General features: G+C 36.5%; 2 protein-coding genes across 6 annotated transcripts in view; one reads left to right on the top strand and one right to left on the bottom strand.

Annotated features, from left to right (window-relative positions):
• LOC120421600 (zwei Ig domain protein zig-8-like) overlaps positions 1-18,219 on the top strand; it is a 415,971-nt gene that overhangs the window by 249,364 nt on the left and 148,388 nt on the right. The window lies entirely within an intron of this gene.
• LOC120421620 (cytochrome P450 4c21-like) lies at positions 15,903-17,655 on the bottom strand. The gene is made up of 4 exons (XM_039584848.1): positions 17,247-17,655; positions 16,930-17,188; positions 16,550-16,862; positions 15,903-16,490 (listed from the first exon to the last, which is right to left on the bottom strand). Exons 1-4 carry the CDS (start codon positions 17,608-17,610, stop codon positions 15,903-15,905), a joined length of 1,524 nt encoding a protein of 507 aa, XP_039440782.1. The 5' UTR covers positions 17,611-17,655.

The raw sequence follows: 18,219 nt of genomic DNA on the forward strand, positions 1-18,219 counted from the left end.
TGTTGCTTTCAAAGTTCTATCTATTACTAAGCACACAACTGTTTCCATATTTTTACAAACAAAAACGAAATCGACGTTACAACCAACGTTTACAAACAAATCCCAATTTCCAATTTAAAATATCAGATTTTTTTTTCAATTTCTGGAAAATCGGGACAAAATCTAGAAAATGTCCGGATTCTGGAATTCCTAGTTTTGGAAAAAATCCGTGAATTTTGACCCGAGAAATTCCGGGGTGGATTCTTAGGTACTTCTATAGTTTTTGAGAAAAAAATGTTTTTATTTAGATAACTAAATTTATATGCTTATTATCAAAAGACATATAAATTTTAGGTAATTTTTTTGAAAATTTGGAATTTTGTCTAAATTTGTTTAAAACTATCGATTCATATTACTAGGGTTAGTGAATTTTCACGATTTCGCGGACAGCGTGAAATTCGTGAAATTTCAAGATTTCCGTGAAATCCCGTGAAATTTATCCATTTTCTCAAATGAATTTCATGTAATAACAACATACTAAAAATTTCATCCATAAAGACTTTTTAAGTGATTGTTAGCAAGACATAAATTTACATAGACGGAGAAAAAAGAGTTCCCAAAATCGTGAACAAGCATTCATGAAAATGAGAACCACGAACAAAGTGTTCAAATTTCATGGTACGTTTTTCAAAATCGTACCATGGGATTTGAACACTTTGTTCGAGGTTCCCATTTTCATGAATGCTTGTTCACGATTTTGGGAACTCTTTTTTCTCCGTGTAAAATTGTGAAAACATTTACTGAGGAAAGAATGCTGCGATTATTTAAATCATGTTAACAAAAATCGCTCAAATTAAAAAAACATTTTATCGGAATCATCAAGTTAACACATGGAAGATGTTATTCTCATACAAAAAAGTTTAATTTTTATAAATTTCGGTTTATTTCAACCAAAATTTGTTTAAACTGACTGAACGAGTATTTTTTGCGTTAGATTGTTTTTTTTAGAAATTTCAGAATTTGTTCTGAGTCCTGTTCAAATTTCACGATATTTGATTATTTGGTTGGATAATTCCCGTGGAAGTTAAAAAAGTACCATCTTTTCTTTTTTTTCTGTTCTGATTTTGAATAAAATTTTAAAGATTTCGTTACATATTAAATTATATTTGCGTACTGATTTTAAATTTAATGGTGAGAATGAAAACCATAAACATATTTTTAACAGGGTAAAATGTCGCAGAATGTTCAAATTATTTAAACCATTTTGGCTGGACAAGATTGTTAAATCTTGCATTAAAATTGTGTCTCGTTCAAATTTAGTGAAGATTTTATTTAGTTTATTGAAGAATAATATATATGTAATGAAGCATAAAAAATAGTTTCTGTGATTTAAACATAAGATTTTCTGAGTTATTTGAACATTTTTCACGTTCCGCGAAATTTCCGTGAAATTTGGTGTTTTGTAATTTAGGTCCCCGTGAAATTTGCAATTTTTGAGCGTGAAAAATCACTAAGCCTACATATTACCTTTCAAATTGAATTCGAAGCACGAATAAAAAGTTGTCATATTTCAAATCAAATATCTTCTACTGAAAATTTCTTTAAATTTTGATTTTTATTCGAATTGTGGTTGAAAAACACATTAAAAAATATTCACAAACTAATTTTATCTTCCACTTGTGCAAGATTGTCCAAAGAATCCCAAATGCATTCCGTTTTTCGATTCGAACTCATTTTCGTTGAGAAAATCATGACACTTAGAGTACCTTAAGTTTTTGCTATTCATCAACATTATCTTGATTATAAATCATAAATATAAATATTATAAGTATTAACTAACTTTTGAAACATTTCGAAATTTTAAGAAATCTTCTTCTTGAAGTACTATACCACTGCACATTGGTCCAGATCGCAAGATTAGGTGGAAAATGGATTTTCCGAAAAGAGGTGAAGCTTTGGTGTCTTCAGAAGAGTTGTTGCGAAAGAAAAGGGGCAACTTTTGGTTTGGTTCAAAATTAGGGTGGTTCAAGATTAGGGTGATTTTGAAAATCGAACTTTTTAGGAATATTTTTGGGATTTTTTGTCTTCTATAAAGTTGTTGGGCTCGCCAATTCAAGCAATTTAGTCCACCAACATTTTATCTTGCAATCTACGCCTTCTACAACCAAATTAATTTTAGATAGAAACACAAAATATGATCAAAGATCGATTTGTTGACGCTCAATTATGAGGGAAGATTCAGATCCAGAGGGATAAAATACATGGAAAAACATATAGTTGGATAATTTTCGAATTTCGTTAGGGTGGTCCCATACACTTTTCCCTTGAAAATAAGACATTTTCAAATGAAGATATCTCGAGTTTAAAGAAAAATACCCCTGGCATTATTTCAGCGTTTATAGTGCTAGATCTCCTCTTTCGAATGCAACCTGGCGCTTAAAATTTGGCCTGCGCCTTTTTGAGATATTTGAGTTTTAAATTTGCATCTTTTTTACCTTAAAATTGTTGTCACTTTTGACCCTTAAGTCCAAATACACTTGTCAATACATAAAAATGTTCGTTTTTCAGAGTTCTAAAAGTGCCTTCAACATCACTTTTCTCTGAAACAAAGCCCTGAAATTCAACGTTAAAAAACAGATTTTTTAAAGGTTTGATCATGCTTTCTCTAAATTTGGTCGTAGAGGGCGTAGATTGCAAGATAAAAACTCTCAAAAATATCCCTGAAAAGTTAGATTTTCAAAATCACCCTAATCGTGAACCACCCTAATGTTGAACTGAACCAAAAGTTGCCCCTTTTCATTTGCAACAACTCTTCTGAAGACACCAAAGCTCCAAAACTTCACCATTTTTCGTAAAAACCATTTTTCACTAAATTTTGCGATCTGGACCACTGTGCACTAACAGTATGATTTCATAACATTCCGTACGAATTTAACTTGTACTCTACATTTTGCGGAAAAATATCTAACTTATCAAAGTCACACCGGCTTTTGAAGACACTTCGGTTTACGGTACATGATTTTGTTTTGCAATACAAATTTTAAATTTTCCAAATTTCCATCAACTTACTCAAAAAAAAGGAGCTCTTACAGGCCCGATTCTCCGATGCAACGTGCCACCGTAAATCGTTTAACTGCCAAACTTTGGCACACCCATCGTTACGCGAAGCCCTTTGGAATGGCCATGGAATGTCCTACAGAGAGATAGGACACACCAAAAAAGTGAAACTTTTTCCGGACCACACAACATGGGGGAGACCCTCGCGCGTGGTAAATTGGCCACAATTATCCCAGGACTAATGGGGAACGGGAGAAGAAATGGGGGCAAATAAATCATAATTATAGCCCGGGTGAGCCAGGTTCATTTTTCATTGGGTGACCCAGGCAGAGGGGCTCATGTATCAACATGGCGAGGGTCAGAAGGGAAAAAAAGCGTGTGGTTTAAAGCTCTGTCTAACGAGTTTGCTTGAATCAGTAATCAGCAAAGTCACGTTGTGGTACGTTGATTGGATTGAATTAGAAAAAAATATTCAACTGTAACTATTTTTCGAACCGCATCACCGAGCTTGAAAGCAAAGCCAATCGGCAGCAAATAGTTTGTCACATTGATTGAATTTACTTTTCAACACTGCAAATCCAATTAAAAGTATCAAAACATTCCCACGTAGACAAACAATCCGTATTTGTGGGAATTCCAACAGGCAGGGGACTATTTTCACACAAAAAAAATCAGCCTAGCACTTCTCTGCAACCGGTTATGGGACTAAATTCATACGAATTTGTTGAAATGCGTAGAACTACAAAGGCCTCTTGTGCAATGACACAGTGCAGCTGTGAAGGTTACTTGGAGGGGAAAAAAAGAGACTGCACATAAAACAAGTTGCCTGTGATGTCCTTCAGGTGTCACGTGAAAAACTAGAAGTCACGCGGTGGGAACAAAGATTTGACGGATGACAGATTTAACATGACAAGGAAAGGGATTCGGAAGGTTGGAAGTGTTGATGCTCCACTTTTTTTTAAGGAGAAAAGCGAAAATCTCCACGGTATCTCCAAGTAAGTTTCGCTTGGAATTGCAAGTCAGCGGATCAATGTACCAAAAAAGGGAAATTTCCAGCCCTTTCATTTCATAGGACGGTGAAAACTCAATTAAAATTTCAGAAAATACCCAGAAGCCAGGAAGCAATCTCCGGTAAACGATAAACCACAAAACTGAGTGTACTTACTCATAGAGGAATATTTCCCGTCATCCAAGCTGACGGACCGGCAGCAATGAACGTTAAATTATTTTTTGTCGGTAAAACCATAAAAAGTTTATGTGGTTCAAAAAGTTCACCGAAACAATATAACTAGAAAAAAAAACAACAACGACCGATCTGTGTCCAAGCTCAGGAAAACGGTCGTTGCACACAGCATGTTTAGAAATTTGCTGCTCTCGACCCCCACTGCCAACTGACCACCACTGACAGCTGAAAGGTGGATACTTTTCCTGGGAAGGGGGCGAGAAAAACAATTTCGACAATGTTTTGAGCGGAAAACCGCACGATTCGTTGGCGATCGTCAGAGTGGTGATGTGGAAAATATTTGAGCTGAAGCAAAAACGGAAAGGGCGTCATAAAAATGTTCCAGCGGGGGTCAGTTGAAGGGTTTGGAACATTTCTTGCAGGTTTGATATGAAACGGTCAATAATTGGTAAACTACCCCAGGAGCACACGTGACCAAGTGCTTAGATGAAGTGAAACACTTTGTTTTCGAATGTTGCACCGGCAGTGGTTTTCAAACGTAATTTGAAAAATTAAATTTGTTTTAGAAGAATGAGTAGTTAACAAATTAACAAATCAACAAATTAACAAATTAACAAATTAACAAATTAACAAATTAACAAATTAACAAATTAACAAATTAACAAATTAACAAATTAACAAATTAACAAATTAACAAATTAACAAATTAAAAAATTAACAAATTAACAAATTAACAAATTAACAAATTAACAAATTAACAAATTAACAAATTAACAAATTAACAAATTAACAAATTAACAAATTAACAAATTAACAAATTAACAAATTAACAAATTAACAAATTAACAAATTAACAAATTAACAAATTAACAAATTAACAAATTAACAAATTAACAAATTAACAAATTAACAAATTAACAAATTAACAAATTAACAAATTAACAAATTACCAAATTACCAAATTAACAAATTAACAAATTAACAAATTAACAAATTAACAAATTAACAAATTAACAAATTAACAAATTAACAAATTAACAAATTAACAAATTATCAAATTAACAAATTAACAAATTAACAAATAAACAAATTAACAAATTAACAAATTAACAAATTAACAAATTAACAAATTAACAAATTAACAAATTAACAAATTAACAAATTAACAAATTAACAAATTAACAAATTAACAAATTAACAAATTAACAAATTAACAAATTAACAAATTAACAAATTAACAAATTAACAAATTAACAAATTAACAAATTAACAAATTAACAAATTAATCTAATCTAATCTAATCTAATCAGACCCTAGCGCAGCCAATCTTTCGAAGGGATCCTGGAGAGTGCCTTAGGTTAGATGACGCCTAGCACTCTTCTTGTCATTTATTAACATTTGTAGTGCGCCATTGCATCGAAATGCATTGAAACATCACAAGCGTTAAAGCGGCCAGGCCTACTGCGTAAAGCCGTATCGCAGAGATGACTCGTAATTGGGTTGAGTTTGAGCACAGAGTGTTCGAACAACAACACAATTCTGAATCGACAGGGGAGGAAGAAGCGTGGGGACACACCACCATACGCTCCGTGATTTTTGGTTGTATTCGTTGGGAGCACCATGCTAAGAAGGTTTGGTACTCCGGGACCCTCTGGGATGGGATATTGTATTTCCACGAATGCCCTGGACACTATTTGCCGTGGTTATAGCGCCACAACTCGCTCTCTGTAACAATATTCCTAATTCCAGTCCACGCTCACCAAGTCGTCATGGCCTAGTGGTTAGCATTTTTGCTTACCTATCCAAAGGACGGAGGATCGAACCCCGCCTCGAGCGACTTTGATTTTTCGTTCATATTCATCATTTCAAATTTATGTGTTCTTATCTTTCTCGTTGGGAGCAGATGGGAATCGAACCCAGAACCATTCGCTTACAAAGCGAACACCGTAGCCAGTCAGCCACGGCCGCTCCTTAAATTAACAAATTAACAAATTAACAAATTAACAAATTAACAAATTAACAAATTAACAAATTAACAAATTAACAAATTAACAAATTAACAAATTAACAAATTAACAAATTAACAAATTAACAAATTAACAAATTAACAAATTAACAAATTAACAAATTAACAAATTAACAAATTAACAAATTAACAAATTAACAAATTAACAAATTAACAAATTAACAAATTAACAAATTAACAAATTAACAAATTAACAAATTAACAAATTAACAAATTAACAAATTAACAAATTAACAAATTAACAAATTAACAAATTAACAAATTAACAAATTAACAAATTAACAAATTAACAAATTAACAAATTAACAAATTAACAAAATAACAAATTAACAAATTAACAAATTAACAAATTAAAAAATTAACAAATTAACAAATCAACAAATTAACAAATTAACAAATTAACAAATTAACAAATTAACAAATTATCAAATTAACAAATTAACAAATTAACAAATTAACAAATTAACAAATTAACAAATTAACAAATTAACAAATTAACAAATTAACAAATTAACAAATTAACAAATTATCAAATTATCAAATTAACAAATTAACAAATTAACAAATTAACAAATTAACAAATTAACAAATTAACAAATTAACAAATTAACAAATTAACAAGTTAACAAATTAACAAATTAACAAATTAACAAATTAACAAATTAACAAATTAACAAATTAACAAATTAACAAATTAACAAATTAACAAATTAACAAGTTAACAAATTAACAAATTAACAAATTAACAAATTAACAAATTAACAAATTAACAAATTAACAAATTAACAAATTAACAAATTAACAAATTAACAAATTAACAAATTAACAAATTAACAAATTAACAAATTAACAAATTAACAAATTAACAAATTAACAAATTAACAAATTGACAAAATAACAAATTCACAAATCAACAAATTAACAAATTAACAAATTAACAAATTAACAAATTAACAAATTAACAAATTAACAAATTAACAAATTAACAAATTAACAAATTAACAAATTAACAAATTAACAAATTAACAAATTAACAAATTAACAAATTAACAAATTAACAAATTAACAAATTAACAAATTAACAAATTAACAAATTAACAAATTAACAAATTAACAAATTAACAAATTAACAAATTAACAAATTAACAAATTGAGCAATTCTCTACCAAAACCGGAAATGGATTTTATTTGATTTTTTTTGATTTAGCTCAAACTTTGTGGGGTCCTCCCCTATGACCAAAGAAGCTATTTTGTGTCATTAGTTCACTCATACAAGTCTTCATACAATTTTGGCAGCTGTCCATACAAAAATGATACGTAAATATTCAAACAGCTGTAACTTTTGAGTGGATTTTCTGATCAATTTGGTGTCTTCAGGAAAGTTGTAGGTATTGTTGAGGACTATTGATAAAAAAAATTGGCACACGGAAAAAAAATTGCCGATTTTTTTTTGTTAACTTTTTTTTCTAAAAAACTAACTTTCCCAAAATACGTGATTTTCGAGATTTTTTGATATGTTTTAGGGGACAAAAACCCGCAACTTTTGATCCATAGAGAAGTATGGTCAAAAAATCTGCCACCGATTTATGAATTTTTCAAAAATTAGAGATTTCTGGAAAAAATCAAAATTTCATACAAAAACAAATTTGAGCTATTTTTTAAATGTAAAATTGAATTTGTAATCAAAAAGTACTCTACACATTTTTTGATAAAGCGCTCCGTTTTCAAGATATAGCCACCCAATGTTTGATTTCAGCGAAATATTTGCAGTTTTTCGATGTTTAAAAACAGTAACCATGGGTGACCAGTTCCAAAAATATTTTTTTTGAAAAATTCAGAAAATTTTCTAGAAAATTGTCTAAGAGACATTGAAGATTGGACCTCTGGTTGTTAAGATACAGAGGTTTAAAGAAAAAGAAACACGAAAATTGAAGTTTTCTTAGTCTCACCCAAACAACCCACTATTGTCTTATGTCGATATCTCAGCAACTAATAGTCCGATTTTTGATGTTAAAATATTAAACATTCGTGAAATTTTTCGATCTTTTCGAAAACAATACTTTTTAATTTTTTGAATCAAGACTAACATTTCAAAAAGGCGTAATATTGAATTTTTTGCCCTTTTGAAATGTTAGTCTTTATTCATAAATTTTAAAAGTATTGTTATCGAAAAGATCGGAAAATTTCACGAAAGTTTCATGTTTTAACATCGAAAATCGGACTATTAGCAGGGATCTGACACGCATGCAGTTTCCTGAAGGCCCTGCCAGAGGCGCTGTCACTATTGTTTACGTGTGGTTTTTGAAAAGGTCGTATGAAATAAATATATATTGTTCCTAAATTATTCTTTGTTAGTTTTTACTATCTTTTGCATATTTTTGCGAGATAATTACAATTACTGCGTACATTTTTTCCACATTTTACAATTATTAGATAAAAAAAAAGTTCTACTTGACGATTCAAGTTATACAATACAACACAACACACTAAACTTTGCTAAAATATATTCTTAAGTGAAATTGTCTTAAAACCTAACTGTTCACTTGAAAAACACTGACAGTTCCATGTGATAAAAACAAAAGAGGAGCAGTGCGAGGGACGGGAAAATATGTCGTGTGAAAAGATATGACAAACGCTTGTTTCGGAATGTTGCCGTGCATGTGTCTATCGCTGTGTAGACCATCAACCGTCCGTTTCCGACGTCGTCGTCGTCTATGATGTGGTGTTGTTTCGTGTCTGATCCTGGAGTGTGTGATGTTTATGTTTTTACAGTATCGTTTTTTGTTGCTGTTTCACCACAGGAAAAAAATACAGTGAAATGTGTGCTCGGTATATTGTGTGCGACCAAAGTTATGTCGAAATCGTTCTCTGAAAAATTCCGAGCATAGCTTCGAATGGAGTTTGAGTTCGTTGGCGTTGTGCTTTTTTGGCACTTTGTTTAGTTTTGACATAGAAACGCAATGAAAAGACTTTGACAGATGAAATAAGGCTGTATGTTTGGTAAATCGTTAAGGTGGTATTCTATCAAGACTTACACTTTTGTACTGACGAAATGGGAAAAAAGAAAAGAGCCTAGCCTTGAAGAACTCAAAATGCAATGAACCAACAGATCACAACGTTAACGTCATGGTATAAAGCGTTACAAAACCACTTGAATTGAATTTTTCTCTCCCGTGGGGAGCAGGGATTTACTATCTAATAAATAAAAGAGTTTTTCGGTTTTTCTCCGCTCTAAACTATTTACTGGTACAAATTCCGCATCGTCAGCGTAACGGCATGCGGTCCGACCAATTTTGCCGTGATGGCCCACCGGAAGCGCATATCCGCCTGCCGGATGCTCGTGTCCAGCTTGAACTCCTGCAATATCCGCACCAGCATGATCTTGAGCGAGTTCATGGCGTACCGATTCCCGATGCAGTTCCGAAATCCGCCACTGAACGGCAGATACGCGTACGGATGGCGCTCCTTTACCGCTTCCGGCCGGAACCGGTCCGGGTCGAATCGCTCCGGATCCGGACCCCACAGGTCTTTCCGCCGGTGTAGCGAGTAAAAGTTGAAGCAGATGTGCTGCCACGGCGGGATCTGGAAGCCGTCTAGCTCGATGGGTTCGGCGTTGTTCCGGCCAATGAAGGGAACCACCGGACACAGTCGGAGCGTTTCTTTCAGGACCATTTCGGTGTACTCCAGCTGGCGGAGCGTGTCCTGGTTGACTGCGGTGTGCGGGCTGGGGAACACCTCGCGGATCTCGGCGACCACCTTGGCCTGGTGCTCGGGGTACATGGCCAGGAAGAGGCACGTGTAGGAGATGGAGAGGGAGGAGGTGTCGTTGCCCTGGGTTGGGAAGTGAAATGAAATTTAAGAAGGTATTTCGGTTATGGTGACAGTAACTTACCGCTGCTACTATGCCGTAAAGATGGTCGGAGATCTCTTTATCCGGAAAGTACGTCCCGTCCTGCCTCAGTATAGTTAAAATTTGATCCAGAAAATTTAACGACTTGGCCTGACTGCAACCTTCCTTAACTGCTTTCCCCTCAAGATCAGCCAATTGCTTTTTTCGCTCTTGAATAATCTGTAATCGAGAGTTATCACTAAACACTCAATCAACTTCATCTCAACTCTCAAATACCTGATCGGTGAACCCATTGCAGAAGTCTCTCGTAATCTTATCGTTCTTGTACGCCTTCGTAAACCGATAAACCGGTTCCAGATACCGATCAATGTTCAAAATTCTCTCCCCGATGCACTCCATCACTTTCTCCAAACTCCGCACGTACTGCTTCTGCCCGTCCCGTTCCTCCATCCTACAACCCATGGTCGTACTAAACACCATCTCCAGCGTACACTCGGCCGTCAGCGGCAGTATATCCACCTCGGACTTGCCATCGGCGAACGCCGCCATCGTCCGCACCATCTTTCGCGCCCTCGCGTCCATGATCGGAACAAACTCCGCCAGAACCCGCGTGCTAAACGTCGGATTCAGCAGCTTCCTATGCTTTCGCCACATCTGACCGCGCTGTTCCGTAATCAAGCTGGTGTTCAGCCCAATGTACTTGTAGAAGAACGGTTTGCTGTACACCTCCGGTTTGTTCATCAACTGCTGGATCAGATCCGGATGGTTGACCAGCAGCACCGGAATCGGTCCCATCCACAGCTTCCCCACCCGGTCCACGTTCGCGTACAGCTTCACCATCAACCGGAACAGCTGGCAGCTGTTCTTGCCCATGAAGAACCCGGCGTGGCCGAACAACCGATGCACGGGCTGAACCGTGGGAATCTTCATCGCGTACAGATTGTAAATCACATAGTCCCGAAGCACGATCCAGGTGAAAAACACCACCAAGAACAGCAGAAACGCCAGAACCAGCCCCATTCTGCTACTAACCCGCCGCAGAACTTCCGTCGATCTGAATATCTCAAACGCAAATGAGGCTCCACACGTAACGGAACATGCGATAATACCTATCACCTAGTTAGGTGGAGAAGGTCACACCAAATCTCCACCACCACGCAGAGGGGAACTTGCTAACCTCGTCAAGGTAGCTTAATTGTGGCAAGAAACAGTTGCGGGGTGACCTGCCAGCGGAACCGTTACAGCGGTTGGCTTACAAAAAGTGCGCGACGTCAGCGTCAGCGGTCACGACCGGTTGATCTCCGATACCAATGTGAACGTTTATTTTTTTTTTTTTTTTCAAAAATTTGACGCAGTTTGAGTTGCTTATGTTACCCATATTTCTACTTTATTTCGACCTGCATCTAGAAGTGGGCATAAAGGGCTACGGTGAACACAGCAAGTATTGACTTGATTACTTAAAAAAAAAACAATTAAATGAACTTCAGTCCAACATGTGATTCCTTTTCGTATTGATTGATGATCCTAACACGATTGCTATCAAAATTACCTCGTCTAATTAATTATGCAATAGTGGTTGTTAATTATTGATCAATGAAAAGATACACATTCGTAGACAAGCCTACCGCTGAGATAAACCAGTCTCATAGCTTTGACAAGTGGTTTCCCAACCTTTTGCGTCTAATACGGATCAAGTTGCTGCAATTGGTGTTGTTGTTCGTTAACCTTGTTCGGCCTACCCGAATATCGTCAATATGTGTAACATTTTTGTTCGTTTGTTTTGCTCCAGAGTCTAGCCCGTCTGGTTTTCAACCTTGTGTTTGATTAGTTACCTCCATTTCGACGCTGTCGTGCTATCTTATCGCACCCGCCATTTCGACGTTCCGAGAAAAACGCGTTTTAATGTTTGACCTTGAATAAACAAAAACTAGAGCACGCAATGTAAACAATAACAAACACGTTTTATTTGGCTGACCATGCTGTGCATTGTCCCGAAGTTTGGTTGAAGTTGGTTGCTGGAGTCCCGAGTTATAATTACAAATGTTTACGGTAACTTGTACGTGCGTCAAACGCGTTCTGACCGGAAATCCCTTTGGCCAGTTGTCGCACTTACATCAATTTTCAGGGAGTGACAAGATAGCACGACAAGATTGAAACTTCTTTCATATGAGAGGTGACAAAAATCCGCGGAGCTTTTTTGGTTCTTATTGAATATCTCAGGATTGAAATCTAACTTTGGGGATCTGTGAAGGTCAAAAGGTGAGGCATTGTGAGCTGCACAAAATGGTGTTCTTAACTCAATTTGGCCCAAAATGCACGTGCGACAAGTTAGCACGACGGCGACGATTTGGACCTTTGAGGCAGCTGAGTAGTCCCGCTGAGAATCACTTGATGGTCACTTCAGGAAAATTTGAGCAAGCTTGTTAAAAAAGGTGTTATTTAAAAAAAACAAGAATAATTACCTTTTTTTAATTTAAACAGGTGTCCCCTTTTTTGTAAAATTATGATTTCAAGAGTCATTTTAAAATAAGATTGCGGTTTTTTTTAACCAGCCTAACAAACAAGACCCAATCGACCATGTTTGTGTTTTTTTTTTTCTTTATGATGGGGGTGGGGGGTGGTGGACACACATTAAAAAAATAACAATGTTTTATTTCACTTTTGAAAACAAAAAAAAACCTGCTCTAAAATACTATTTTGGGAAATTTCATTTTTTTTTTTGTGGGATCACAAAAACATTTATTTTTAGCTGTGGCCCAGCAACTGTAAGGGCAAAATTATTTGGCAGTGATGCCATTTTTGAATGAAAAAAAAACAAGAAACTTGAAACAAAACTTTACATCATTTTTGACAATTGATGTGGATTTGGAATCGAAAAGAACTTTGCATGAATTTGGATAAATTACACCAATTTAGAGATAAATGCAGATTTTTGCGAAAGTAATGCAATTTTTCAAAAAAAAAAATCAATGCATTAGCCGTTATTTTTTTAAGTTAACAAAATTTCCTTTAAATTTTTTTAAAATCTTTTTTCCGAATTTGGAATTTGAGACTAAGATTTAAAAAACGTTAATGCACAATTATTCCCTTTTTAAATGTTGGTCTCGAAATTCAACAGTTTTATCAAAAAGATCAGTGAAGTTTAATTTTTGACAGTGAGGATCGACACATTTATTTCTTAGATACCGGCATTTGAAGGTCAATCGTCATATGCAGCTTTTTTTTTGCAAATTCAAAGGGTATTTACTGAAACCTTCGGAAAAATAATTTTTAAGGTGGAGACTGATGAAAATGTAAAAAAAAATTACAAAAAATCCAGCTTGAATATGGATTTATGTCGAAGAGTAATTATTAAAAATTTATCTGAATTTCTTCTTGATTACAAATCCAATTTAGCATACAAATAATTGAGTAAAATTTTGAATCATGTTTTCAAAGTTTTACAAAAGTTTTGATTATTTTAAAAAATGGCATCATTGCCAAACTGGGTGCTGAACAGTGGTTCGCAAATCGACCTCAATTTGGAACTGTCAAAGATGACCCAAATTACTGTTCGGCAAAAGTGGCAAGTATTGTAATCGATCATTGATTATAAATCAATTTATTTTGGCAAGCATAAAAAATCGGCGAAGTCGTAGCTTGAGGAATTGAAGTCAACAAAGGAAGGTAGAAAACGAAATCTGCATTTTTTTTGAAAAACTGTGTGACCTCCCAACTTTTGGCGTGCGCTTAAGAATCGCAAAATACTTGATTTACAGCAAAATGTAACATTTTAATATGCCCAAAATGTTTCAAAACCTATCACTTCAGCATTCAAAAAATATGTCACGCTTGAGCTTGGTGTAGCTGTTGTAGTGTGGATCATTCGGAAATCACGTTACGCATTCTGTCTTTTCAGCACCCAGTTGCCAAAAAATGTATGCGCTTGTTGAGCCCTGGGTGATGAATAGAGAGAATGCGTAACGTGATTTTCGAATGATCCCACTTTGTTTACATTTACTACTTTAGCCTCCTGTTCAAGCACAAGCATGACTTTTTTCTTACTGATAAATTAGCTGTTTTATAATCAGTAGTATGTGTTTTATTTTGTCTAGTATTTGACATTTTTTGCTGGAAAATTGTGTATGTTTTCAAGTTTCGGTCAGTTAGAAGAGTTTTTAATTTTTACGGGTGACGAAGAACTGCAGAGAGGGTGTCAGCACTGCCGCAAATTCCCTGGCTGATTTTGGAATCCGGCAGTTCTTCCTGGTCCAGCAAATAAACATCGCTAGTTCTAGCGAAGCTGATCCAACAAACAGAGAAAATTTTCACTAAACCAGTATGTTTTTAAAAAGAACCAAACATTAAAGACAGCTTCTGCAAGGGTACAACCGAATCGACTCCATAAACAACTTCCATTCATAATTTTAAAAAATGACGATCTCACCTTCAAATTACTTAAGAATTCTCAACTTCAACTTCAGGTCCTTAAAAGCCACAAATTTTTCATTCTTGCTAAAATTAAATTTTTTTTATGATCGATAACAATAATCTCTACATTTGGCGAACAGTAAATTGGTTCCACTTTGACAGTTTCAAATTGAGGCCGTTTTGCGAACCACTATTCAGCACCCAGGTTGAGCCATAGCTCAAATGTTGTCTATTTTATCCTCTAAAATGATCCAACAACGAAAATTTGCGTTATAAAGTTAATTTAAAAAAAGTATTTTTTTAGATTCTACATATTTTATCTCCAAACCTTTAACTTTGCCTAAGACACCAAATTGTTCCAAATTGATTACCATTAAATTATAAAAATGAAGTGTTGTAAAATAAATATTGTATTATTTTTTACTCAAAACATGTTTGTAGAGGACCGATAACTTTATAAAATGCATAGAAAAAACTGTTTTGAAAATTTAAAGAAAGTAATTTGGCATCTTTGAGAAAGTTGTTTGTAATGGTCTTTTCATCAATTTTGTTATAGTCTTTTTGGGCCTTTAAAACGCCTCGTAATTTTTTTATGTATTTGTGGGTGGTAGGAAAATGTTTGTCATAAAATATAGAGAACCTACCAATCGATTAAAAGACAATATATTTTGCTCGATTGGTATTTTCGTTTGACAGTTTTCGTGCTTCGATTGTTTTTCTTGGGATATGGGATAACTCCAGATTCTTTAAATAAATTTTAAACACTGTGCGCCATGATACCTGTCAAAATAAGTCATTAGATTACACGAAAAATTCGAAAGAAACTAAGTTCAAAACAAACGGATTAGATTTTGATAAGAACGGGTGGTTAGTGATTTATGTCTCTTTATAATCCTTACAGAATAGCCACTGAGTTTAAGTCTTGCACTTTGAATCACGATTTTCTTGTATATGATGATAGTCGGCACACTTAATTTCATGATTTATAAAGTTTCTTTTGAAAAGGTTCAATAAACCAAATTTATTTTACCCCTTTATGTGTTGTTAAAACCGCATTGAGTCAGCAGTATTCAAAAACATTTAAAAAGCAAAATCAATAAAGCAAAATCAATAAATAAAGTCTGTTGGACCTCTTTTTCGCTGATTTTCGCTATTTAAACAACTTATTTTGGAAAACCTTTGATAGAAACTTTCTTGCTCACTTTCTATTGAGCTACTAATCACTTCATTTCAGATGAAAACTCTTTTCATGATCTCTTATTGAACGTCAAAGTGCTGATATGCCAAGGTTAGAGACACGATGGAATTAGATGCTGTTCCCCAAGATATGTTTTTTTAAATATGCAATATTCAGCGTTTCAAGCATTAATACTATGGCTCTAAATCACTACGTCACGTCACAACAGACTCCTTCGACTCAACGTCACCGCGTGCGGTCCCACAAGCTTCATCGAAAGCTCGAATCTAAACTTCATATCACTCTGCCGGATGTCGGTCCGAATCTCGAACTCCGTCAACACCCTCGCCAGCATCGCCTTCAGCGCGTTCATCGCGTACTTGTGCCCGATGCAGATCCGGAAGCCTCCACTGAACGGCAGATAGGCGTACGGATGCCGCTCACGGACTGCGTCCACCAGGAACCGGTCCGGGTCGAACCGTTCCGGATCCGGACCCCAGACGTCCGGCCGCCGGTGCAAGGTGTAAAAGTTCATCGCCAGGATTTGGCCGGGAGGGATGTGGAATCCGTCCAGCTCGATGGGGCTCGTGGTTTGACGGGACACCAACGGCGCAACTGGGAACAGTCGAAGGGTTTCCTTAATCACACGCTCAGTGTACTCCAGGTTTTTGAGGGCTTCGGGGGTGAGCGGTTCGCCGCGGGGTGGGAGTACCTCACGTAGCTCGGTTACGACCTTATCCTGGACGTCTGGGTTTTGAGCAAGCATCAGACATACGTAGCAAAAGGCTTGTGCAGACGTTTCGTTGCCCTGGAATGTTGGGGAAGGTTAGGAAGTGACGATGACCTCAAGTCGTTAGCGCAACTTACTGCTGCAATCATGGTATACATGTGGTCCGAAACTTCTTTATCATCCAATGGCTTGCCATTGAATCGGATGTTAAAAATTTCATCAAGGAAAATATTTGCCGTGAAGCAGCTGTCCAAATCATCTTCAGAATCGGTGTTGTTGTTGTTGTTTGAATCGCGAAGTTTCTGTCGACGTGCTTCGATTATGTTGTCTACGAATCCATTAACAATCTTGCGATAGCTCATCTCCTGTCGATAAGCATCCGTAAACTTGTAGATCAGGTCCAGGAAGTTCTCGTAGTTCAGCAATCGCTTTCCTAGAATATTTTGGATGCTGGAAACGTAAAAAAAAAAAAATAGACGTTCAGGTAACCATCAGCATTAGGAGAAATTATACGAACCGTTCCAGATACTCCGTGTATTCCCGCTCGCCGGGAAGCTCCTCCAGCTTGGACCCGAGCGTCGTCGAGAAGACCATCTCCAGCGTACACTGTGCCGCGTAGTCCAGGATGTTGATCACGGTAGTCCCGTCCGCAACCGGGCGCAGCCTGTTGACCAGAGCTTGCGCTCGAGAATCAAATCGGGGCACGAACCCGGCCAGAATCTTGGGACTGAACGAGGGATTCACCGCCTTACGAGTCTTCTTCCAGTAGGCTCCATCTTAACGTAGAACAGTTCGATGAGCTTTTTGAACTCATCTTCTCAGTATCGTACTCACCTCGTTCCGAGATCAATCCTCGCCCGATTTGCATCAAGTCGTAAATAAACGGTTTGCTGTACATCTCGTTGCTCGAAAGCACCTTCTGAATCACATCCGGATGTAGCAGCAGAATAACCGGAGTCGGTCCTATCTGGAGCCGGGCGATCCGCAGCGGCGTAGTGCAGAACCTGATCATGGTATGCAACGCCCGTTGCGTGTCCTGGCCGAAAAAGTACCGCGTGTGGGCCGTGTATCGCTTGGCCGACGGAGCCAACGGGATTCGCCAGGCAAACCGGATACTGTACAGGTATTTCACCGAAATACCTATCAGTCCCACTAGCACCAGGTAGCACAAGTAACCAAACATCGAAACAGCAGCCATCGTGACGAAGGGACCACGCCCAACTGACCACTGCTCAAACCGTTACCCTCGGAGATAAGCCTAACCCACCTACACCGCGGTCCGAGTTGGAGTCGAGAGAAAATCGATAGTTTTAAAGATATGAACAACTCTAATCGCCGCGACGATTCGCTTGGCTGATGCGCCGAAACTTTGACCAACTTTTGAAATGTCCTCTTCAGGGGGAGCCTCTCTTTCACATTGAATTGTCAAGGGTATTTTAGACGCAAAAGCCAGCAGAGCACGCAGTGTCCCAATCGGAAACTGTTTGATTTTAATCAGTTTGGTTTGTCTTTGCTGCTGTGGACGTAGAGATAACCTTTTGGAAACTGAAGCTCAACTTTTTGTTCGTAATTACTTTGAACAGTTTGCTTAGGGGAGACTTTCCACAAGAGAGCAATTCTCTACGAGATCGGCCGATTTCGACCATTTTTTTTTTATTTGGCTCAAACTTTGTGGGGGCCATCGCAAATGACCAAAGAACCCAACTTGTGTCATTGGTTCACCCTTTAAAGTCTCCATATAATTTTGGCAGCTGTCCATTCAAAAATGGTACGTTATATTCAAAAATCAGCAAACTTTTGAAGGAAT

Source organism: Culex pipiens, chromosome 3, assembly GCF_016801865.2.
Source record: "Culex pipiens pallens isolate TS chromosome 3, TS_CPP_V2, whole genome shotgun sequence".
NCBI lineage: Eukaryota > Metazoa > Arthropoda > Insecta > Diptera > Culicidae > Culex > Culex pipiens.